The 26,870-nt window shown below is 43.9% G+C and overlaps 1 protein-coding gene across 5 annotated transcripts in view; it reads right to left on the bottom strand.

Moving 5' to 3' along the window:
- RIMBP2 (RIMS binding protein 2) overlaps positions 1-26,870 on the bottom strand; it is a 575,178-nt gene that overhangs the window by 537,157 nt on the left and 11,151 nt on the right. For all 5 annotated transcript variants that reach the window (XM_088482099.1, XM_088482100.1, XM_088482101.1 and 2 more), the window contains exon 2: positions 2,446-2,541. In XM_088482099.1, the coding sequence (XP_088338225.1) occupies positions 2,446-2,541 (96 nt within the window). The remainder of the gene's footprint in view (positions 1-2,445; positions 2,542-26,870) is intronic.

Here is a 26,870-nt window from a genome sequence, read left to right as displayed (position 1 = left end):
AGAGTTCACGTTTTCCAGATCACCTAGCTTGTGCACAGGTGTATTCATTACTCACTAACACATTTGAAAAGATGAACAGGTGAAGCTAGGTATTGTCACTGTACCTAGAGCTGCATCAGTTGTAATCTGACATCTTGTGAGTCAGCTTGAACACCGGTTAGGCTGCTCATGGCAAGGCGACGTGAATTATTGGAGTTCGAACAGGGCATGATAGTGGGTGACCGACGAATGGGACATTCCATTTCCAAAGTTGTGGGAACATTTAACATTTCTCAATCTACAGTGTCACGTGTGTACCAGGAATACCTCATGGAAGGCATTACCACCCACCATGGATGCTTAATGATAGTGACCAGCAGCGTCTGGCCAGAATTGTCTGTTATAATAGACAAGCGACAGTGGCTCAAATTCATCCATATTCAATGCAGGAGGTACCAGACGCATATCCAGCAGGTCAGTGCAGCATACTTTAGCTTCCATGGGATGAGAGCAGCAGACCCACCAGAGTGCCCCTGTTAACATTACGACACCAGGCACAGCGTCTTACCTGAGCTCGTGACGTAGCTAATTGGACCCTGGAGGACTGGTAACAACATTGCATTATCACCATTTGCAGCCCTTCATGGACTTCACGATGGAGAGGTCAATTTGCACCCAAGATTCTGCACTACAAATATCAGAGCTGTGGGAAGCTACCCAGATGGCATGGGTCAGTATCCCTCCAGAGGTCTGTCTAATTGTTGAATCGATGCCACATAGAGTTGCTGCAGTTTGCTGGGCTAGAGGGGGGTCCTACAATATACTAGGCATTTATCCCATTATTTTTGGCACTTCAATATATGTATATACAATAAATTCTATACATTGTTCTGAAGATTAAACTACACTTGGATATCTTAATAAATATTTTGTATATAATGTGCAATAATGCATTGTTGTGAACCAACAGCATGTTTCTGAAATGTACATTAGTACATTCAAATAACATTTCCCTTCCTCTCACTCTAACAGGCCAGAGCGTGACTAGTAAAAGTAAGTCTCTGGCAGAGGATGCAGTCTCATTATTTAGAACAGATTGATGTAGGAAGCTCCATATGCATTACCCACTTGTTCAGTTTATGGAGAGCAATGACTTTACAGACTAGTCTGAATGGCATGGTGCCCATTTTAACGCTTGCTAAACCTACAGGTTTAAAAATTATGTATTACCACCGCCCCACTTGTAAATAGTTTAACCCTTTCATTACATTGAGGAAAAATAATCAGAATGTTTCTATTCTGGCTCAGTATCTGGTTTCTATGATCTAAAACCTTTGATAGAATAACATTATACTAATTTTGCCTTATGACCTACTTTTATGCTCTGTAATCCTGTTGGAGTTTGCATCTGTTTTTGAGCCAATTACAATACAATAAATGGTAATACATAAATACTCTAAATATCAATAAATGGTGATCCAAGAAGTCATCTCACACAATCAGTTATTGTGTACACTATAAAATAAGCTTTTGCGGACTGCATGATCATCACAGTCTTGAAGAGCTCAGAAGAGGAAGAAAGTGGTTTTCTCTCTCGTTTCCCCAACTCCTTTCCTTTCTTTTGCCTTATTATATATATGTATGCTTTTTTTCACATATCTTTCAACTTGGGACCCAGTAAACTGCGAGATGTGCCTGATGTGTTTCTTTTGTGCACCAACAATAGTTATATTCAGTGTTATTATCTGGATCTAATAACAGCGTGCTAGTGAACTGATCCCACAGAATGCCCTATGCCAGTGATCAGATAATCACCTGCCTCCTTACTAGACCCTTGATTTATCAAGACATGACCAGCCAAGGTCTAATGATGGGGACGAGTAAGAATGAATGCCACTGCCAGCCATCATATATTATACATCAGCTTTTGATATTATGTGTATATATCACCACCAATTATGAAGTACCTAAGAAATTACTTCCAAATTAAGTGGCAGGTCAAGAATTGTGTTTTCCAATCTATTAACACCAAAATAAACTCCTGCCCTGAGATGCCATTATAATGCATTGGCTGTGGCCACACTTATCAAGCCGTATCTCCTAAAAGACAGAACTGGAGGATATGGTATATGCAAAGGATTTGCGGCAGACAGAAATTAGGGGATATATTTTTTAAAGATTGTTTTTTCAAAACCGCCAAATCCTGAAGGCTTTGAGGGTTGAATTTAAAGGGGAAAGAGAAATACCTGCAAGATCAGACTTGTTTTGTTTGTATATACAATTGCACTTTTAAATCCAGCCTTTAAAGCTGCTGAGAATCAGTGGCTTTGAAAAACAGATGTTTAGTACATTTACCCTTCGGGGTCCATTATTCGGACTGTGCCCCAAACCTCCTTGCACACCATATTGTTCTAATACTTCACCTAATTCAATAGAAAACCATCTACCGACTATACTGTCACTCACCAACTTTTTCTTCTCTTTGTCCCTTGTGGTTTTATTAGCTTTGATGTCTGTTTGCAAACCCTCCAGGGGAGTAATATCTTGATCATTTCTCTTCTCCTAAAATAGAATGTAACAGTTGCTTTAGGAACACATTGCCATAAAATAAGTTATCAAGGAATTTTATACTGTATAAACGTCAGAATTTAGAATACTCTGGAAAGACATGCAATCATGTATTCAATAACAAAGTTTAGAACAAATAAATGTATAACAAATATAAAAAAGCCACATAATTGTTAAGAATCAAATTGTCTTTAAAATCTAGGTAATAAAGAGGTATATCATTCTGATTTGTAAGCAAAACCAACACCAGTATCACAATCTGCAGTGTCAGTGTTCTGTTACCTCCAGATGATATCTGTACATTTCCAGAATCTTAGACTAATTATCTCCATATCAATATTAGACATTGTGGAGAATATTCCTCTGTGACTGGTGACTCATGCTGTCTTCCATGCGCTGGTAACCTTATGGTACTTTTTATTCTTACTCCCACCAACCTACTAACTGGCAATTAATTAACAGCTCTGTGCACGATTTCATTATCCAGTATTTACCGTACCTTCAGGTATATAATAATATAATTTGTCCATGTCCTAAAATACTCTCATTAAAAACCTACCTTTTTGGTATTCTCTGTATAATAGTTACCCTGTCCCATTTACTGATGAGAAGAGCAACAATCTAGGAGATTTGTAGGGGGCGAAATAAGCATATGGATAGACCAGATATTGTATTTATTCCTTGGTAACCTTTCAGAGGAAAACACACTGAACTCCCTGGGCTCCAAAGAACAGTTATCCAGATTAGTCCCATGTTCCGCAGATGTTGGAAAGCAGGGGGTATTGCTCAGAGGGGGGTATTGCTCAGAGTCAGATGCTGATATTTAATTGTTTGTTTTATTACTCGCTCTTGGAGACCCCAGCTGAAATCCCAGGTGGCTCCCTGTGGCAAGGCACTCTCTCCTTGTCGCTGATAAAATTACAGTGTAATCTCAGAGAAATCTTGTGAAGTGTTGTGTAAAACTGCACTGCATAAAAAAACAAAATTGTTCCTTGTACAAAATCAAGTTACCAATGAGCAGTTCAGATGAGACGATAATATACCTTGAAGACTGAATTAATGGTGCACCTACATCCCAGTACAAAATCTGTATTTACTAACAACTAAAAATTGCAGCTTGTGTTAGGTGAAGTGTCCTGCATGATCACAGAAGCGAGGGGCAGTACTGTGTCTGTCTCTGTCAAAAATCCTGTACATATATCTGCCAAAAATACACAAAGCACTGGACTCAATATGCTTCCAAGTGATCACTCAAACGCCTCTATTTGCTAATAGCAGACAAGAGCATTCTCAAAAGGAGCAGTCAAACAGGAACATATTCTTCTCATACCAATTGCTGTATTATCTGGCGTACTTTTCCACGCACTGCAATCTGGATAGTTAAAGATAGATCAGTAGCAGAGGGAAAAAACTCCTCTTAATCCCATAGGCATGAGAGAGTGTGACATCCCATTCAGCTCCAACACAGACACTGAGAACAGTGGAATAGACATGCTGTGGAAGAACCTATTTGTATGCAGTTACTGAGGAATAGGCAAAGCACAGTTACATCCTCTCCATATACCTGATGAGTGAATAATCAGCATCAAAGAAAAGAAACACTCAGGATACGAACATGCTGATGCCTGCGGAGTGGGAGGGAGCAGGCTTGCTGATAACCATCTGCATCTCTTATTCATTGTACTGTGTACTGGTATGTCAGTAAGTGGGGGGCTGGTGGTTACATTTTATAATTCACCCATGGTGGGGAGTTTATGTTATAGCAGGATGTACTAAGAAATAATATTATTATTATAAATGAAAGAAGAAATTAGACTCTAAACACAATACTAAATGACCATGTTTAATACTTTCATTTGTTTCACCCCATATGGCCAGACCAGTTTTCACATTTTCTTGTATACGTTGTTTTCACTAGGAAAGTCTACCCCAATTTTCTTTTCTCAACACTATACAAAATTGTCATCAGGGTTCTCAAACTCGATTCTCGGGACCACAAAAGGTTCACGATTTCCAGGCAGGCTTGCCGACATTCTGCCTGCCCCTTCCAGGAGGCTGCAGCCAGGTCAGACAAGCAGGGGGGCATGGCCGAGAATACTACACTGCAGTGGGGGTGGAACGGGGGGCGTGGACACAGAATTGCGTAATTTCAGCCCCGCCCCCCTACACAATATCAACATTTTTGGCATTGTGAAGCAGGGGACAGGCCTCGATCACTCCCCCCCCTTCCACCGCTGTGGGGGTTTTATTGTAACAGCAGGGGGGGAGGGCCTAGACAGGTCGTGGCTGCTGGGAGGCTTGCCTGCTTTTCTGGGAGCCGGGAGCGGCACCCGATTTTCGGGAGGCTCCCAGCTGAAACGGGAGGGTAGGCAAGTATGTTTTCCAGGTCAGCAAGCAGCTGCATAGGTGTATTCATTACTCCCTGACACATTTTCAAAGATCGGGATATAGAATGCAGGCGCACACTCTAGGTACTAAGAACAATGATAGTCAAAATAATTCTGATATGATTAAAAACAGGGTGTGTAGTCCAAGCTCCCTTCCCCTTTCCACTATATTTGTGTATATATGTGCACTTCAAGGCTGAGACTCCTTCTGTTTGGTATTTGCACCCCACCCATCTGCCCTTGGTGTTTTTAATCATCAGCCCAGGTTCCTACATTTCTGTTTACATATTAGAATGGCCACTATTACAGGTAAGTCCTAAATAAATTTGACTTAATGTGTTAGTATTATGGATGTTAGGGACCCATCTTATGGGGTTCACCTTGACGTGGTGGATAGGCAAACATGTTTGGGCAAATATGCACTAAGAATCTCACTTATACTCCATGTTAATTGTAGAGTTATCAGAATGATTTTGACTATCATTGTTCTTAGTACCTAGAGTGTGTGTCTGCATTCTTATGTCCCTTGCATTGTACTACAATTCACAGCATGGCAGCACCTCTGTTTAAAATTAGAGTGTGTAGTCCAAGCTACCTCTCCCTTTCCAGTAGGGGTGAGCGGGTTCGGATTTCTGAAATCCGAACCCCCCCGATCCGAGGCCGATCCGAGTCAGGCTCGACTTTTCCCGCCTGACTCGGATCTGAAATCGAGGCAAAACGTCATCATCCCGCCTTCCGGGTCTCGCGGGTTTTGGATCCTATATAAGGTACCCGCGTCGGCGCCATTTTCTCACTCGGCTGTGGACAGTGAAGAGGGAGGGTGTGAGTTAGGGCTGGCTGGGCTGTGTAGTGTAGTGCAGAGTAGTGTTGTGCTGTGCTGTGCTGTGCTGTGCTGTGCTGTGCTGTGCTGCGCTGTGCTGCTGTTGTCCATAGGGGCTGTGTCCACTACTTCAAAGTCCATAGGGGCTGGCTGTGTTGTGCTGTGCTGCTGTTGTTAATAGGGGCTGTGTTCACTACTTCAAAGTCCATAGGGGCTGGCTGGACTGTGTTGTGCAGTCAGTTGTCCATAGGGGCTGTGTCCACTCCAAAGTCCTGTGCAGTGTCCCAGTCCTAAAGGGGTGCTGTAGTGTTGTCCAGGGGTGCTCTGTCCGTCACGGGTGCTCCCCCCAAGTGCTAAAAAAAAAATTATTTTTTCTGTGTTTGTGAATTGTGTGCGCAGTAGCCGCACGTGCATCAACAAAGTAGTGCCAAGCGTGCGCCTGTGTCATAAGTAAAGGGCCGGCTGGCTTGACCGTTAAAGGGTGCTGTAACCCCCGAAAGTACACTCCAGTCCAAACCAAAAAAAAATTTATTTTCTGTGTTTGTGAATTGTGTGCGCAGTAGCCGCACGTGCATCAACAAAGTAGTGCCAAGCGTGCACCTGTGTCATAAGTAAAGGGCCGGCTGGCTTGACCGTTAAAGGGTGCTGTAACCCCCAAAGTACACTCCAAACCAAATAAAAAAATATTTTCTGTGTTTGTGAATTGTGTGCGCAGTAGCCGCACGTGCATCAACAAAGCAGTGCCAAGCGTGCGCCTGTGTCATAAGTAAAGGGCCGGCTGGCTTGACCGTTAAAGGGTGCTGTAACCCCCAAAGTACACTCCAAACCAAATAAAAAAATATTTTCTGTGTTTGTGAATTGTGTGTGCAGTAGCCACACGTGCATCAACAAAGTAGTGCCAAGCGTGCGCCTGTGTCATAAGTAAAGGGCCGGCTGGCTTGACCGTTAAAGGGTGCTGTAACCCCCAAAGTACACTCCAAACCAAATAAAAAAATATTTTCTGTGTTTTTGAATTGTGTGCGCAGTAGCCGCACGTGCATCAACAAAGTAGTGCCAAGCGTGCGCCTTTGTCATAAGTAAAGGGCCGGCTGGCTTGACCGTTAAAGGGTGCTGTAATCCCCAAAGTACACTCCAAACCAAATAAATTTTTTTTTTCTGTGTTTGTGAATTGTGTGCGCAGTAGCCACACGTGCAACAACAAAGGAGCAGCGCCAAGCTTGCGCCTGTGTCCCATAAGTAAAGAGCCGGCTGGCTCATTTCTTAAAGGGTGGTGTAACCCACAAAGTGCACTACTCTCCAGCAAAAATAAAAAAATATTTTCTGTGTTTGTGTGCGCCTTAGCCGCACGTATATATCAAATCGATATAACATAAATGGAGGACCAAACTTTCTCCGATAAAAATGAAATAGAGAAAGATCAAGAACCACTTCCTCCTAGTGCTGAAGCTGCTGCCACTAGTCATGACATAGACGATAACATGCCATCAACGTCGTCTGCCAAGGCCGATGCCCAATGTCATAGTAGAGGGCACATACAATCCCAAATGGCAAAGTTCAGGAAAATGACCTTGAAAAAAACATTTAAATCATCTGAAGAGAAACGTAAACTTGCCAATATGATATTTACGACACGGAGTGGCAAGGAATGGCTAAGGTCTTTCCCTATGTTCATGACTAGTGGTTCAGCTTCTCATGACGATGGAAGCCCTCCTCCCACTAAATAAATCAAAAGAGTTAAGCTGGCAAAAGCACAGCGAAGAACTGTGCTTTCTAAGAAGATATCACAAATCCCCAAGGAGAGTCCAAGTGTGGTGGTGGTCGCGATGCCTGACCTTCCCAGCACTGGACGGGAAGAGGTGGCTCTTTCCACCATTTGCACGCCCCCTGCAAGTGCTGAAAGGAGCACCCACAGTCCACTTGCTGATATGCAAATTGAAGATGTCACTGTTGAAGTACAACAGAATGAGGATACTGGTGTAGCTGGCGCTGAGGAGGAAGTTGGCGAGGAGGATTCTGATGGTGATGTGGTTTGTTTAAATCAGGCTCCGGGGGAGACAGTTGTTGTCCGTGGGATGAAAAAGCCCATCACGGTCATGCCTGGGCAGAAGACCAAACATTCCACCTCTTTGGTCTGGCAATATTTCTATCCAAATCCGGACAACAACTGTCTTGCCATATGTACCATATGTAAAGGTGAAATAAGTAGGGGTAGGGACGTTAACCACCTAGGAACATCCTCCCTTATACGGCACCTGCAGCGCGTTCATAAAAAGTTACTGTCAAGTTCAGAAACTTTGGCCAAGACCGTAAGCAGTCCAGGGACACCTAAATCCCGTTGTCCTGTTGTATCCAAGCGCCTGCAAACCACACCATCAACTCCCTCCTCGTCAATTTCCTCCTTAGTCAGGATCGGAAGTAGTCCTGCAGGCCATGTCACTGGCATGACTGACTCTCCTATCCGGGATTCCTCCGGAGGATCCTGCATTGCTACGCCTCCTGCTGCCGCTGCTGCTGTTGCTGCTGCTGGGAGTCATTCATCATCCCAGAGAGGAAGTAGGAACACTACTACTTTTACTAAACAATTGACCCTCCAACAGTCCTTAGCGAGGAGGATGAAGTACGACAGCAGTCATCCTGAAGCAAAACGTATAACTGAGGACTTGACTGCTATGTTGGTGTTAGATGTGTGTCCGGTATCCGCCATTAGTGCAGTGGGATTTAGACAATTGATGGGGGTAGTGTGTCCCCGGTTCCAAATCCCATCTAGATTCCACTTCACTAGGCAGGCGATACCGAGACTGTACAGAAACGCCAGAAAAAGTGTCCTCAGTGTCCTGAAAAATGCCGTTGTACCCAATGTCCACTTAACCACGGAAATGTGGACAAGTGGAACAGGGCAGACTAAGAACTGTATGACTGTGACAGCCCACTGGGTAGATGTATCACCTTACGCAGCAACAACAGCAGCAGCGTCACCAGTAGCAGCATCTCAGAAACGCCAGCTCGTTCCAAGGCAGGCTACGCTGTGTATCACCGGTTTCAGTAAGAGGCACACCGCCGACAACCTCTTAGAGAAACTGAGGGAAATCATCGCCCAGTGGCTTACCCCACTTAGACTCTCCTGGGGATTTGTGATATCTGACAACGCCACCAATATTGTGCGGGCATTACATCTGGGCAAATTCCAGCACGTCCCATGTTTTGCTCACACAATAAACTTGGTGGTGCAGAATTGTCTGAAAAGCGACAGGGGCGTGCAGGAGACGCTTTGGGTGGCCCGAAAAATTTCTGGCCACTTTCGCCATTCAGCGACTGCGTGCAAAAGACTGGAGCACCAGCAAACACTCTTGAACCTGCCCCGCCATCACCTGAAGCAAGAGGTTGTGACGCGGTGAAACTCAACCCTCTATATGCTTCAGAGGATGGAGGAGCAGCAAAAGGCCATTCAAGCCTATACATCCACCTATGACATAGGCAAAGGAGGGGGTATGCACCTGACTCAAGCGCAGTGGAGAATGATTTCCGTGTTGTGCAAGGTTCTCCAGCCCTTCGAACTTGCCACACGTGAAGTCAGTTCAGACACTGCCAGCTTGAGTTAGGTCATTCCCCTCATCAGGCTTCTGCAGAAGCAGCTGGAGAAAGTGAAGGAGGAGCTAAGACAGAGCGATTCCGCTCGGCATGTGGGACTTGTGGATGAAGCCCTTCATTCGCTTTGCCAGGATTCCAGGGTGGTCAATCTGTTGAAATCAGACCACTACATTTTGGCCACCGTGCTCGATCCTAGGTTTAAAGCATATGTGGTGTCTCTCTTCCCGGCCGACACAAGCCTGCAGAGGTGCAAAGACCTGCTGGTGAACACACTGTCAGCTGAAGTGGAACGTGACACGTCAACAGCTCCTTCTTCATTTTCTCCCGCAACTGGGGCTGCCAGGAAAAAACTTAGCTATTCTAAGCAACCCGCTGGCGGTGATGCAGGGCAGGTAGGACCAAGTTTGGACATCTGGTCCGGACCGAAGGACCTGGCAACAATTTCTGACATGTCTACTGTCACTACATATGATACTGTCACCATTGACAGAATTGTGGAGGATTACATCGGTGACAGCATCCAAGTAGGCATGTCAGACAGTCCATACCTGTACTGGCAGGAAAAAGAGGCAATTTGGAGGCCCCTGTACAAACTGGCTCTATTTTACCTGAGTTGTCCCCCCTCCAGTGTGTACTCCGAAAGAGTGTTTAGTGCAGCCGGGAACCTTGTCAGCGAAAGGCGTAGGAGGTTGCTTCCACAAAATGTGGAGAAGATGATGTTCATCAAAATGAATTATCAACTTTTCAAGGGAGACCAGCCTCCAGAACGTACAGAGGGACCTGTGGTGGTGGATTCCAGTGGGGACGAGTTAATACTCTGTGAGGATGAGGATGTACACAACACTGAAGACATACCCTCCAACTATGCCGTTTTAGCTGGTACAGTACCGTTTTTTAATGGGCTGTACCGGCAAACTGGGGCTGTACCGATTGTACCGGGTGGGTACACTCACCAGATTTCATAGGCAGCGCTGCTGGGACACAGGACTCCCGTAGCGCTGCTGAGTGACAGCCGGATCTTCTCCGACCTCCGTGCTTCTCTGCCAGCCGGTAATTATACAGAACTTGCAGTATAACAATAACTGCAAGTTCTAAACCAGCCAGTGCACGATGCCTCCAGCCCCCATAGACACGCCCCTTTATTCGTTACCACGCCCCTTTATCTGCGGCCACGCCCCCCATGTACCGGGTTGTTACAGGAAAATGTTGGAGGGTATGTGAAGAGGGTGAGGAATCGGTGGATGAGGACGACATCTTGCCTCCGTAGAGCCAGTTTGTGCAGGGACAGATTAATTGCCAGCTTGTTTTGTGGGGGCCCAAACGAACCAATCATTTCAGCCACAGTCCTGTGGCAGACCCTGGCACTGAAATGATTGCTTTGCTAAAGTGTGCATGTCCTGTTTATACAACATAAGGGTGGGTGGGAGGGCCCAAGGACAATTCCATCTTGCACCTCTTTTTTTTCTTTGCATTATGTACTGTTTGGGGCCTAGTTTTTCAAACTGCCATCCTGTCTGCCACTGCAGTGTCACTCCTAGATGGGTCACGTGTTTGTGCCGCCCACTCGTGTCGCTTAGCATAGTCATCCAGCTACCTCGGTGCAACCTTTTGGACATAAAAACACTATTGTGAGGTGTGAAGTGTTCAGAATAAACTGGAAATTAGTGGAAATTAAGGTTTTTGAGGTTAATAATAGCATAGGAGCAGAAAAACCAACACATTCTGTGATTTTAGCTGTTTTTATGCTTTTTAAAAAAAAAATACAGATCCAAAACACAAAACCCAGAAACCAAAACACGGAAGGGTGGTTTTGGCAAAACCAATCCAGATCCAAAACACGAAGAAAGATCCAGATCCAAAACCAAAACACGAAAAGGGGCCGATGCACACCCCTACTTTCCAGGTTTTAAAAGAGCCACACGTCGAGCTAATTATTTCAATTTGCGATTCTGTGAGGAGACCTGAAAAACATGCACTGTTTGGGTTTCTGAGGACAGAGTTTGAGAACCTGTGGATTAGAGTGTTTAAGGAGCATGTAAAGCTATTGCTTTAGATTTACTAGCACACATCAAGGGCTGATTATTACTGCTCTGCCTATAATTACATAAAATAACTGTAGTGTTTATTCTTAATTACATAAATCTATCACCCTCTCTGACACCCCTGCAGCAAGTTGCCTTGTCAGAAGGGAGATGCTTCTGTAAAAAGTCAGACACAGAGGAAGTAATGTACAATGCAAACTGAATGTGCCATGAAGATTTCTTTTGTAACTAGAGCATTTAAAGGTACACTCCTACTCTCCTTTTATGTGCAGCTATTGTATGCAGACACACATTCAATTTGCATGTAGGAACCTTATGAATGTAGAGGCAGAACAAGGAAGGGTGTTCATGTAGGCAAAGATAAGAAATGCAATGTTCTTGTAAATGCAGCCAATGCAGACCAGCATGTACACATATAGTTATCGAGAAGAGTGTATTTTGCATCATTAATTCCTGTACATTTGTGCCAATGTATGGGCGTACATATCTTGAGGTGCATAGAGCACTGTATGTGTGAAGATTAACTGTTTTCCTTTTTCTTTAAAGGATTTAATTTATTGTGCTTTCAAATGCAAACAGCACAGACCATCATCAAACAACAAAAGGCCAAAAGAAAAAATATATCTATATAATAAGCGAGTAAGTGTGTCTGTCTGTTATGCACAGCCAAATTGTCTACCTAGCTCCGCCAAATTTGGCATGGTGGTGGTTTGACCAGGATTAGGTTTGTGCCTAGGGTTGAATTCTGTCAGGGCCACACACTTTCACACAATCCCATAAAATCAGAACACTTATATTAGACAGGTTCTGGGGCTGAGGGGCTGTATTCATGCACACACTATCACTCTCTCCTAAATTACTCTGTTATACCACTTTTCCAACAGCCACATACATGAAATATGGAGTTAGACAGCCCTCTGTGTTTGTATGATAAACTTTGACATTAAACAATATAAATTATTAACATTTCACTCACTGTCTCATCTTACAGCAGCATCGGGGGTCTTAACAGAGTGCCTGGCAGGCTTATGAGCAGGTCAGTTCTCGATACATTCAGACTATGGCAGCATAATCAGTCCACAAATTTTGATCCTGGCAAAGCTTAGCATACATAGATTACAGACATTAGGGGGAGATTGATCACAGCCACACAGTACCACTGCCTGGCATGCCCCCTTCTGTCTGGGAATGGGACTCCAGTCCTTGCATGCCCCGCGATGGCAGCACTGCTAGACATAGTCTTCAATGTTGGTCTGCAGAGTGATTTCAAAAGGTGATTCAACCACAGATTCAGTAACGGGGATCTCAATTATCGGGAGTCTTTGCATGCGTCTGACCCGTACTATGCATGTGCAGTAAGTGTCTGTAATCCCACACACAGTCCAGCAGCAGACTGTCAGTGATCGACAATCTGCTGCCGTTTCTGGGCGGGGGGCAGCGTCTGCCTCCATTCCCCAATATGTAGGCGTGTCACAGTTGTTAGGGGAGGGGGGGGGGGGTTGTGGAGAGGCCACGATCTCAGTTGGAGATTTCCTGGCCTATTTTACTTATCTGCTGCGGCCGGCTTGCGTGACCCCATGATCACTCAGGATCGCAGATGATCCGGTGATGCATCCTTGGATCAGTAATGCATGCAGGAGGCATGATGTCCCCTGCTGCATTATCATATTACAGCATATCTGTCCGCAGCTGAATCTCAAGTGGTTTCTGTTCTTTAAGTCAGTCTGCTCCTGATATAGCCCATTCCAAATGGTATGAGAATACGCCTGCTGCACTGTCATTTACTCCTAATTTACATAGTTATCCAGGTTATAGGCAGGTGTACTTTAGGGTCCAGTCTTCAACCCAGGCAACGCCAGGTATCCCAGCTAGTAGTACCTAAACGTGTATGTAAATGGTCAGAATACCAGCACCGGAATCCCAAACACCTGTCAGAATTCCGATGCTGGCATCCCGAAGTTAAGTAGGGAGGTTGGGGTGAGGGTTAGGCACTGGGTGAGGGAGGGTTAGGGGGGGAAGTTATGGTAGGGAAAGAGGGTGGGTTAGGATACTGCCCAACAGATGTTGGCATCCTAACCATCGGTATTCCTGACCACCGCCATCCTGTACCCATCCCATGTAAACAACCAGTACAGGCTAATTAAGAACAGATAAAACATCCAATACAGAAATGCTCTGGTGAATAAGGAAAGGGGGAGAGAGAGAAACAGGAAGCAGGGAGTGGTGGGGTTTAAGATAGAGACCAAAACTGGGACCCCGGCAATCATTAGTAATAGAGAGGGGGAGAACACATAAAAAAAAGATGGTCATAAAAAAATACGTGTCCAGAGAGATCTAAAGTAAAAAATAAAAGAAACCTTGAGGTGTGGACCTATTATGTGAATGAACCATTCACACCAAACTTGAAAAAATGTATGGAAATTATTATGTAGACAGGCATATATTTTAAAGTTCCATATTTAAAAAAAACCCTTTATTTGTAAAGCATGGATTACAAGTATATAAAAAAAAAAAAAAGAAGATATACAGAGGGCGGGGTATGATAAGTCATAATATGGAAATTTGCTATATCGGCATGAGAATGTCGACATGGTCATAATGTCAGCATTGCCCATATCGACATTCACAAAGACAGCGATGCAATATCGACATTTTAGAATAAGTGAGGCCCAGTGGTCACTTACCTGCTCCTGACTGCTGCCCCAGCACAGCTTCTGTTTCCCATGACATGTGACTGTCACTTTCGGGTCAGACCAGTGATCCTCCAGCACTCCGGTAAGTATTCTTTCCTTTATCTCTAATCCCTACTGTTCACTTTAGTGCCTAATCCAAATCGTCCTGCAGTATAACCCTAATGTTGAACGTTAAACAGTTTAAATACTATCAGTACAATAAAAAAGTGTAATCATATAGATTTCACAGACAAAGGGATGAGGAGGAAGGGAAAGAGGGGGGGGCAGTGTTGGTTGCCACGAGCGTTAGAGGGCTTATAGCAGAGGTTCCCAAACTCTTATCAAGGCACCCTAATGGTCTAGGTTTTAAAAATATCCATGGTTGAGCACAGATAGTTAAATCAAAAGAATGAGGTACTAATTAAGTCACCTGTGCCCAAGCATGATTATCTTTCAAACCTGGACCATTAGGATGCCTTGAGAACAGAATTTGGGAACCTCTGGTTTATAGCATCAAGTCTAGCAGTGTTGATGTATGGAAGGAACATAACTCATAGTATGAGAGAGAGGAGGGGCTACAGACATGAAAAATATAGCATGGGTAAACTTATGCGGGGGGGTTACAGTTTCTCCAACCTACCAACCTGTGGGCTGGAATTTGTTTTTTTTATTTGTATAATTATAACCAGCAGCGGCTCCCACCCTCTTAGATGAATGGGGCTGCCGCCGCGAAATAAAGCACACTCACCGGGCCCCGGCGCCTGCATCGTCTGCAGCCCCTAGTAGCCAGGTAGGGCTGGCGGAAAGGCAAAGTAATGGCTTCCTACAGCAAGCCGCTCCCTGCTAATAGCAGCCCGGATTGGCAGTCCCAGGGGGAGGAGGCACCTCCCGAGACTGTTTGTTGTGTATGTGACTGGCAGGCAGAGCTTCCAGAAGCCACTGCCAGTCACAGTGTAGCCAGTGCAGACAAGGACTACACTGAGGTGGCGGATTTTACTTGGGGGGGGGGGGGGGGGGGCTGCAGGTAAAATCCGGCACGGATTATAGCACATCTGTGACATTGTTATGCATGGCAAATTATGTAACACTCCTTTAAGCTAAGCACTTTATTCGGATGCATCCATTATATGGCTAAGTGATTACTTTTCCCCAGTGGGCTTAGTTAGTGGTGGGATCTGGGGATTGAGCCCAGCAAATCTTTTGAGCCTGTGCATAGAAAAAGATATTGGATATACTCTTAAGTAGCACATATGCTGACAGCACAAAGACTTTTGCCAAGAGAAAAAGGCCTAAATTCAAGTAATCGCGCTAACCTTAACCTGGATCCACGTAACAGGAGATTTAGCCTTCTTAAGTCAAGTCCCTGACCATGGATAAAAGCTTAACCTTCTGTGGTAGCTGAATAAAAGTATGCTTTGTGGAGAACAGATAACCAAGATGCAATAAAAACAGTGTTTCTACTTTTAAACTGTCAGATTTCCTAGTCTCTACCTGTGTTTTTCCTGGTCAAAGTCTCGGTCAATTTTTATTTTTATAATTCCTAATTTTGAGCAGTCAGTCAAGAGAAAAAAAAAACAGAAAAAGAAACAGTAAACCCGTCCTACATATAGAGGAAAGCAAATATCTAATGTCACAGCGTGATCCAGTCCAAAATGGAAACAGGACTTAAAGAGAACATGAATAGATAATATTAGACTCAAATAGGTGACCAAATTTTGATACGAATGAAAACTTAGAAAACAACAATTGCAATACAGACCGTTATAGGGGGAATGAATGTAGGAAGGGAGAGGGGGAGGGGAGATGAGCACTGTGAGAGATTGCGTGAGAAATTACAGACCAATCTGTGGGGAGATTGTAGTAGTGAAAGTAGCTCAGTATGAGGGAGTACATGACGCCCATGGGTCATCGCGGATGTACAGCACCCAGGGGTAAAGAGAGATGGAAGGTTGCGTTCGGCAGAGAGCCAAGGAACCCAAACCTGAGAGATGTGGCCCCTATCATGAAGATAATAAGTTATCTCCTCCATAGCAGCCACATGCCAAATCTGGTGTTTAAGAGCAGAAAGAGACAGGGGGAAATAGTTTTCCAGTTGAGCGCCACCAGCGACTTGGCTGCCGATAGGACATGCATGAGTAGATTCTTTGAAAATGTATCAAGACCGGATGGGGTAGCATAACAAGAATACCCAGGTATCATTTGTTAGCAGAGATTTCCAGAGACCATGATAATATTCGGGCATAATATTTAGGCATGTCCACCAGATGTGTAGCATAGTGCCCCTATGGCTGCAACCCTGCCAACAGTCAGGTGATGAGGGGAGCATTTTGTAAAGTCTCACAGGGAGTAATACAATCGGTAATAAGTTTTATATGAAATTTCTTTAATTTTAGTAGAGATGGAGCATTTACCAATCCAGTCTTAAGTCTTCCCACTTCTCCCCATCCAGAGGGGGTCCAAGATCCTTTTCCCACTCAGCCTCATCTCAACAGAGATGGGGCCTAATGATGTAAAGAGCCCGGCCCCCAAAGTGATCTGCTTTTTATCTCCAGGAAAAGAAAGTAGGCAAGTATGGTGAAGTTTAGTTCTGCCTTAAATTCAATTTAGTAAGTTAACAAAAAGGTGAGGAACACAAGAACTACAGAAATGTCAGGAGTCGAGATTCATCCGCAGGAGAAATAAGCATGCTGCAAAACTCCTTAGCCTGGTATGGTCGCAATTTTCTGACCACACCAGGCAGTTTTTTATCTGCTCTGGTCGCAAAATTTCGACCTGTCAGATGAACAAGAGGGCGGCTGCAGGAAGAGAATCTTCTCGCAGCTGTTGCTCTCAGAGGGACCTTCCGATCCATCTGCTTGCCTGCACCCTTTCCCCCTGTGTCTGCTGTGCTGACAATCACTGCTGATCGGTCAGCAAAGCAGGACCCCCCACCCAGCGGCTGCAAAGATTAGAAGCCGCTGGGAAAAAGTAAATTAACCTCCCCCCTCACCCCCTAGTGTCTGAGGGCCTGATTCAGAGCTGGACGCTCTGACCAGAGCGCTCGCTCTGAATCAGGGCCCTCCTCCCTAAAAATGGAGCGGCGTCATGGACGCTCGCATAGCTGTGGGTTACCACCCACAGCTATAGCGAGCGTCCATGATGATGGTCGCGATGGTCAAGACCATCGTGACCATCGGGCTTGCGACGAGACCCTGCGGTAGGGTCTTGGTGACCGCAAGCCCTGGAGTGATTTTGGCTCTATCAGATCCAAAATCACTCCCACTGACATCACTTGTGATGTCAGTGGGGCCGGACTCATACGGTAGGCGTCCCCATGGGAACGCCTCCGTCTGGCAGCCATGCCCCCGGCATGCCCACTAAAGGGGGCGGGCTGTCACTCACCATCGACAGCACGCCCCCTTTGGTGCGAGACCCATAACGACGGCTTGGCCGTCGTTATTTGGGTCTCGCACATGCGCACGACGGAGCTCCCTCCGTCGTGCGCATGCGCAATTTGGCACCATCGACCCGCTTGCGAGCGTCCTGCGCTCGCGAGCGGGTCTGAATCAGCCCCTGAAACTGGTCTCAAATTGAAAGTTGCGAGGTTTCCGATGTTTGAAAAAAAAAAAAAAATGTATGAAATCATTTTGGATAAGTTAAAATGGATGTTCCTTACCTAATTCACTCATAAAAAAAGATGACAATTTTGTAGCAGTTTTTAAAAATAGTCAGTTAAGTGGTAACCTTAAGCTTTCTGCAACCCATTCCCCATAAGGGAAGAAAAGAGAAAGAAAAAAAAAAAAAGCAAATGCCCCAAAACGATTTCTAATATCTCTCTACACATTACTGCTGTGTATATTTAGAACAATTGCTTAAAGTTGAAACGTATCCTTTGTGCTGACTTTGTTATTTTGTGTTTCTATAGGTTTGCTATAGCCTTGGAGCTCCTACAGATCCTTCAGCTTAAGCACAAAATGATTAATTTGCAGCCTTCATGGTTTTTACAATCCTAGAGTACTGTTATTTTGTGCAATGCATGTGTACTCAATCTAAGAGGGCAGGAAGTGGATGAGCTCATTTATTTTGTGCCTAAAACTGGAATATTCCGTATATTTTTTTTTCAAACAAATATATTTAGATGTAAGCAGCTGGGTGGATAGCACAAAACAAATCCATACATATCCTTGTGACAAGCTTGCATCTATAAGCAAAAGTAGAGTGTTCGCCAACATGAGCCTCAGGGCCAAATCACTGGGTGAAAAGGAATGCACCTTTACACACAAGGGGGTCATTTCAACATGGATGGAGGGGCAGTTTTTAAACATATCTACTTATGTCTGTGTAGACTGCTTTAGTTCCAGCACCTTTGCCCGAGCTTGTAGAGGCAACTAGGGGGCAAACAATGCAGTCCCGGAGTCCATGTATCCCCACCAACATACTCTGTTGCCAAAGTGTAGTTAATTAGGCCGCCTATATGAGAAAAACAGCCATGTGCTGCTAAAGTAGGGCTCTTTTCAGCACCCTTGGGTGGTGTGTATTGGTCCCAGCAAGCACTGGCTTCGGCATGCTGGCAGTTACAGATCTTCAAGTGCCAGGATGCTATGGCTAACAGAACATGCTGATGTATGTGAAACTACAATTGCCAGCATGCCCTTGAACAGTAGTGCATCAGGAAAATAAAATGTTAAATAAATATTAAAGACTCACAAAAAAAATATTAATAAAATAAACACTGCACAGTCCAATGGAAAATAACCTCTATTGATGATACACAACCGTCTGGGTAGGGTCTAGATTCCCTTCGCGGAGAGGACCCTGACGTCATTAGCTACTGTCCAACATTATTCCCTACCATCCTCGTGGACATAGAAGAGGAACATAATATTGTGGTGAGTGTAGCGTCCACTGCACCCAAAGCGTTGAGAGCGAACATGTTTCTCCTCTAGGTGGACTTTATGGGCAAGGAACCGCAATTCCGTCCTCGCTTCACATCCCTTCCAGGTCCCTAGCGCGAAGGGGAAATAAGCTCAACCCAACTGTCAGGAGCTCTGTAGCAAATAAGCCTCTCAACATTTGACTAACAATACAGAGCAGCTTCATTCTGATTGGTTAATAGCAATTAAACACTGGTTTAGATGCAATAAGCTACATTGATAAATTTTGTAAATAATAATGTATCAACATACATGTGGTTCTGTTTATGAACATACTTGGACAGCATTATTCTAGACAACAGTGCAAAGACAATGGATCACACATCCAGCCAGGACAACAGCATTGTATATTTATATGAAAGGCACTTTCAGGAGAATTTAGTATTGAGTAGCTCTAAAGCTGCATACACACACGATTTTTTGAACGATTATCGTTAAACAATATCGTTTGAAAAAATCATTCATTTTCTGAGTCAAACGATAAACGATTATCGTTTATGCGCGTTCACGTTTGTAGTTCAGTCAGACTTGTCAACTCAACAATTTTCATTAGGAATATGCAAAAATCGTTTGTAGTTCAAAAAAAAAATCGCTCATTACACTTTAAAAAATCTGACAGAACATCGTTCATAAAATCGTTGGTAACAAAATCGTTGTGTGTGTATGCAGCTTAAACCATATCTTTTTGGTGACCCATTATTTCAAGGACTTACATTGTGCAACAGATCAGGATTGTGTACAGGACACCATGCACTGTGCATCACTATAGTAACACAGTATCAGCACTGATAATAAGTGCATAAATAGGGGTTTCCCAATTATGACCCTTTGGCACAGTCTAAAACACAGAAAAACTGCGCTTAACCACCCTTGCTGTGAAATCAATTAAACCAAAAATAAAAAGATATTTAAATCACAATGCTTCATAAAAAAAAACATCAAACAAACAATCAAGGTACAGTAATGTTGCAAGTTGTACCAAGAATCACATACAAACAAGTCTTTATATAGGGAAACATATAAACATTCCTTAGAATAAAATAGTATGTCATCATAAAAGGAGATGATCAGACTCCAATTATTTTATAAAAACATAAAACTCAGTGCAAAGATAAGTATCCAGCACAAATTTCTCAAATGAGCCAGAGGACACAAAAGGTATTCTCAATTGTCCTGATTGGCAAGCTGGAATGTAGAAAACAGTAACTTATGTTTGTTGCAATATATATAGCAAAAAAACGTTTCCTTAGGAGAGACAAGAGGACACAACAGTTGTTGTCAATTGTCCTAATTGGCAAATCTCCAATACATTGGATACAAATAGCTTGTTGCAGGTTTCCAACAAAAAAAAAAAAAAAGTTCACTTGGGGATTCCTTTTAAACTATCCACATAATATATTTGATAGGATTAGCTGTTGGTTGTAGTGGCTACACTAGGGAGGATGTAAAATTCAATATATAGAGCCCCGTCAGGTAGTTTATAATAGTGCATCAGCGGAGTGACTTAATGGAGTAAATTCACCTTTGTCTCTCTCACTGTACAAGTCCAATGTGCACACGATACATACGTTTTTAAACTCCTGGCAACATTTGCAGTCCTGGGTAATGAGCCGGGCTGCCCAGGCGCAGCTTAGTGCAGTATAGTGACATGGCAAATGCAGGCTCCGGTCTCTGCGGCTGTAGTGGTGGGGGACCTGTAGCGATGCAGTACAGGCCACCGCATGTAATTCGTAGCAGGCAGCTGATCAAATGAACCCCCAGTGGAGAGAGCAGTAGCACGTTTCGGCTACAGCTATTTTATTCTGAATGTTTATAATGTGTTTCCCTGTATAAAGACTTGTTAGTATGTGATACTTGGCACAACTTGCAACATTACTGTACCTTGATTGTTATTTTTTTTTATTGATGAAGCATTGTGATTAAATATATTTTTATTTTTGGTTTAATTGATGTCCCAGCAAGGGTGGTTAAGCGCAGTTTTTCTGTGTTTTTGATTTCTTTAGTGAATTTGGCAAATACCTCTTTTCTACTGCTGCATGATTACCTGATCTCTTTTCAGGCTAGCGCTGAATGTTTTTATTTTTATTTTCCTTTGGCTTAGTCTGTCTTGAAAAAGGATTTAACTATTGTTTGGAAGAACTGTATCGGAGAAATGAGAGTTTCTGTACGAGAAATGTCATTTAAGTCACAGTAATGGTGAAAAATTATGTCTCGGGCAGCACTCAAATGCATTTCGTCAAGAGTTGCCAGCTGGTGAGGTCTTTCCTTCAGACTACCATGCCAAATTTCTAGAGAAAGAACAATTTCTGCAGTCTTCACCAATATAGAGCTAAATATACCAACAATAACCCCTCAAAGTCACTCACTTATCTTTCATCACTCGCCATGGTAGACCACTTCATACTCACTTGTTCCACTTACAAGATTTGGTTGTCGAGACATTACTGAAAGGAAGTCACTAATACCCCTTTTACACCGGAGCTAAAACCCGGGTTTTTGAAGGGTTAACCCGGGCAGCTCCCTGGTGTAAAAGGGCAGAGGGTTGGATCGCCAGGTCGAGTGACCCGGCAATCCAACCCAGGTAACTAGCAGGGTTTAACACGGGCGTAGCCCGTGAAACCCTGCTATGGGAACAGCGCACTCCGGGTCACGATGACCTGGAGTGCGCTGCTAGCCGGCCGATTGGTCCAGCTTCAGTGGCGCTTGGAGATGACGTCATCTCCAAGCGTCCACTTTCACTCCGCAAAAGCCGGGTCTATGCAGACCCGACTGCGGTGCGAGCGGCGCTGACTCGGGAATATCCCGAGTCAGCGCCGGCAAAATTCTGGATCTGATCCGGATAAGAACTTTGTTCCAACTCTGGGTCAGACCCGGAATTTAGGTGGAAAAGGGGTATGAGTTAGTAGTTGGGGCATGGGAGTGATTTAATAAAAAACTTTGACTTGGTAATGATTACTTCGTTCCTTCATCATCCAATTAATCGTCTCCTCGATGGTTGTTTCACAAATATGCACTATACAAACAAATATGATTGCAATGAATTACTGTGCAGATTTTCTTACAAGCAGAAATATGAGCACATGAAAAACTTTCTATTTGAAGTAGATACAAGAGAACCTCAAAGACTGCACAGATTGCCGAATATATATTTAAAAATAGCTCTGGTATTGTCAGCTTCAGTAGGGCATCTAGTCCAACACATTAGTCATAGCAGGAGCAGCTGGTAACCTATACTGAAAAATAGACTGAATAATACAATATAATGACACCAAAAAAAACACAAAACCGTTCTTTTACGCTTAAGGCAAGGGCTGAATTACTTTTGCAATCAAAAGGTATAGACATATTAATTGCCAATGGTCAAAGTGAGAGCTTAGAAGTGGCTATAGTAAATGTAAGTGAACGGCCGTCAGGTGTCCAAGACACTGACGTTTTGGAGATTTTGATAATTTAAAACTATCTTTACACAACTTTAGAATCTTAACATATTACATGATAGCACTTAAAAAGTATTTGAATTTACTACATAGTGTTAAAAAGCATCTATAAATTATATTTGTGCACCCACCTCTCCTCATCACAAACATACACAGAACAGAGACTAAGAATGGGACGTAGTCAGGTGACCGGCAGCCGCTGGTCTAAATGCTGACGCCGATATCCCGACAAGAGAGTTAAGATAGGCGTCAAAACATAATACCGACGCCTATCCTAATCCCGACGCCGGAGTCCATGACAGGGTCCCCTCAAGACTTTTTCCGCATTCAACCAAATTCTACGAGAATGTTGTAGCAAGAGAGGACAATGGGAAAGTGGAGTAAGAGCCAACAAAAACTGCAAATGAGTTCAGACCCACCTTCTCAAGGAGAGCCAAAAGGGAGGTTTCCCTTGTCCAATGGGGTAACCCACTCAACTGGGTCAACTGACCTGCAAGGTACTAGAGGTGCACATCAGGCAAAGCCAAATCTCCCTCTTCACAGGGCCGACAAAGGGTCTTATAGGCTATGTGAGCTTTCCTATTTCCCCATATAAAAGAAGTACAGATAGGCATGCCACATACCATTTTAATCAGCAGAAGCTGCATGTGCGTCCTATTTGCATCGCTTTGCGAATACGACGCATTTGAAGGTACAACGTTGCACAGCGCTTGGCGCTACAGTGTCACACAGCGCTCACATGTTCTGTATAACGGAACTTGTAGTGCACGGAGGTAAGATGTATGTGGACACATCTGTAATACAGCTTGAAATTAACTTGAACTGGGAAAGGGGAACATACTGTCGAAGCTGAGTAATTGGCTGAGACAAGTGCAGTTTAAAATTGAATAGCGGCGACGCCATCTTGCGACTGGCCGCAAGACGCCATCTTGAAAATGAGATCGCAAGACGCGATTTTGCGAATGGCCGCCTAAGCGCCATTTTAGATAAACTCACATTTTAGTACATGTGGCGATAATACTATTAGCACCATGCGATTGCATCTCCCATCATTTCTCATATACACAATAATATGCATAATAGCGCTGTTAACTAGTCGCATATTAGCGAATGCACAAAACCACGAATGAAAACACGTTTAGTAGCTAAATGCGCATGCATCCGCACCAAGTTAACTAGCGTCTTCATATCAAACCCCGTACACTCACACATTACATATTCACTTACAAGGTTCCATTAGCTTTAAGATATATGATTTAAGTTGGTTCAGTTAATATAAACGCTGTGAAATAAAGATATTTGATAACTAAGGTTTTATACATGCTAAACAAGCCGTGTTTGGTTTAGTACTGATGCGTACTCTTTCCACAGTATTCCGGTGTTATCGGTGGGGAGATTGCATCATGCATTCTCGAGTTATGGATCGCAGAGACTTCAAGCAACAAAATGTATTAACTGTTAGGATGTTACAGGGGGCGGGAAGGGAGAGACCCCCAGCTGTTAAGAGGCAGGGAGAGTCTATTTGAACCAGCCTGTTAAATGCTCCGTAACAGATGGATCCCCCCTTGGGAACCAATAGCATCAGCAACAAACATCTCTATTGTTTTGTCTATTCCTGGGGGTATAAATATGTGTGCTCAAACACTGGGTTTTTAGTCTTCGTGCTGCATGCTGATAGACGAGGAGTTTCTTGCTGATGCCTAACACCTGGTACCGGAAGCGCTGCATATGTATACTGTACTTGGGTCTGTAGTATTCCTTTTGCGCCTAAATTGTGTCTGGATCAATTGCGTGTAACTGTCTGAACTTTTACTTGAATAATACTTGTGCTTTGGAACCACAGATTCCAGGTCTAAGTCTTTATTTACTGTATGACTGCGTACGCAAATTAGCGTCATCCTTAGACGGTATAGGCAGGATATTAGAAGGTATAGGAAGGTGTGTATAGGGGTTCTGATCCAGTATCGTTAGTTGGGGGCTCGTAGTGAAGTCACTTACCTGTTCACACGGTACATACAGCTATCGATATTTCACCAAAGGGTGGAGTGGCCACATGCAGGGTTTGCCTGCAACCGCTTTGTGCTGAAAGATCGCTATCCGTCTCCGTGTGAATCAAGGAAGTTGACTAGAATCCAGGGACAAGAGAGGAAAAAGTTTGTTTTCCTCTGTTGATAAAACCTTACGTTTAAAGGGGTGCCGCAGTACTGAGTACGCGGCCAAGTCGCAGGTTTGCGCACAGCAAAGACGCAGTTTTGAGTACGCAGCTAAAGTTGTCATACGGTTGTGTGGTAGTCGCATCATTGTGTATGCGACTGGTCGCACATTAGCGTATACGTACTTCCGATTGTGCTGCCACGTGTTTGAACAAAGCCGTTGAGGTTTACATTTTTTTTTTCAATTATTATCAGTATCTGGATTAATGTGTATTTTTCTGCGCAGGAAAAAAAAAAACTGTGTAACAGTGAGTGTTTTGTTGGTAGGGGTAACTTGTTCCCTACAGTAAAAGGTACCGTATGACCTTTAAGGGCTAAGTGCTAGTCGCTCGGTAAGCAGCTTTACCATTCTATACACAGTAGCAGGTGTACATGTTGTCTTGTAGAGAGGTGCGTGGGAGTAGCTGACATATAAACTCCCATAGGTGTGGAAGTTGCCTTACTAAATCTTATCCGGGTGTGGAAGTTGCCTTTTTCAAATCTTATCCAGGTGTGTGGGTGCCGCCAACTTAAATCGTCCACAGGTAAGTGAAAGTATCTTGATTGTCTTACACCAGTTTAAATCTTTATTGAAAAGCATAGGAGTTGTCTCAGAATGGGAGCCATGCAAACAGTAGAGATGTTAGACAATGATGTGCTGCTAATGGAGGCACCGATTGGATTGGCCCGTCGTATTATGCGTACTAAGTATGGTACTTAGGCAATAAGGTATTGTGATTTATGGTTTACTATGACGAGGAAGAGTGTTAGACCGTTTCCCAGAATTGGTAGTTTTGATAAAAATGTGTTAGATAATGTCCGGGATCACATCAGTTTGATGCGCTCCCAAGAGAAAAAGGTTAAATATTTTGAATGTTTAAAACTGTGGCAGCATGAGGGGGATGCGTGGCTTAAAAATGTGCAAACGACGCAAACTAGCATCGCGAGCACATTGCCAGAAAATACATCCACAGCGCTAAATTGCAATACGGGCGAGCCGCAAAATGGCGCACCCGTGCGGCAAGGTAGCATCGTGGAGAGTATTGCCAGCAGTTCACGCTCACCTCCCCCACCTTATGTGGATGGAGGTGCAAGTACAGTTACCAAAAATACCCATAAAAATGTAACAAGCAACTTGTACCCTCTCTTAAGCAACTATAAAGAAAATGTTCATGATGTGGATGATGAGCCTTTTGTAATGTCTGCCATTTCCCATGCTGTGCAGATGATAGATGCTGCATCACCACAATCACGAGTGGTGCTGCCATCTCCATCGGTAACAGCAAGGGAAGTGTTTATGCCCTCTGCACCCATAGAGGAAGTTGTTCATACCATACATAGCAGCAGCAGACTAAACCGCCAGCCAGGTAACCAGGTCAAAGGTAGCAGCGCTATCGGTCTGCATCCCATTCGGACAATAACCATTCCAAATGGAAATGCAGATGCGAACGGTTTAGTACCAACGAGGGAAGTAGTAATGCATTGTCCTTGGACAAGAGCAGAACTAAATTCCATCATAAATGATTTCCCCGATCCCAAAAAGGAGCTAGCCAAATGTCAAAGATTTTTGAGAAATTTGGGTAGTTCTCATGAACCAACTAATAAAGATTGGCGTGTGGTGTTAAGGGCCTGTCTGCCACGCAATACCGACGTGACAAAATTTAACACGGATTGTGTATTGAATGGTGACGTTCCCTTAACAGACCAAGTAAACTAAGGTAACATATCCCGCATTGTGACTCAATTGGGTATATATTTTCCAGTAGTAGTTAACTGGAACAAAATTTTCACAATCAAGCAAAAGGAGAGTGAAACTGCAGAAGATTATTGTGACCGGGCTCTGCAGGCTATCACCCAGTACAGTGGGATAGAAGATATTAAAGATAGCACTCACCACAGGGGAATGATAGTCACGGTACTCGTGGACGGTCTGAAAGAGTTTAAAAACTCGGGTTCAGACCTCACAGCCTGGTTGGCGGGGACTCACAATAGATGCCCTCATAGAAACTGCATCAAACATGAGAAAAACATCTCAAAGAAGAGAGAAGCCCAGAGCGAAAAACGAATTGCTGTCAGTATCCAAGCTCTGGAGGGAATGACGGTAACATCACACTTGCACACACACTCATATCTGAACAATTATGTGCCCTCACTAATCCCACACATCAACAAGCACAACTCTATCCCACTAACCCGACACAACCACAGGTCCCATACTACCCGCCAACTTCTTATCCCCCACAATACCCTTACCCTCCCTATCCTTACCCAC

This window comes from Taudactylus pleione, unplaced genomic scaffold, assembly GCF_031769625.1.
Source record: "Taudactylus pleione unplaced genomic scaffold, aTauple2 ptg000282l, whole genome shotgun sequence".
Taxonomy (NCBI): domain Eukaryota; kingdom Metazoa; phylum Chordata; class Amphibia; order Anura; family Myobatrachidae; genus Taudactylus; species Taudactylus pleione.
This window is presented reverse-complemented; position numbering and strand designations above follow the sequence as displayed.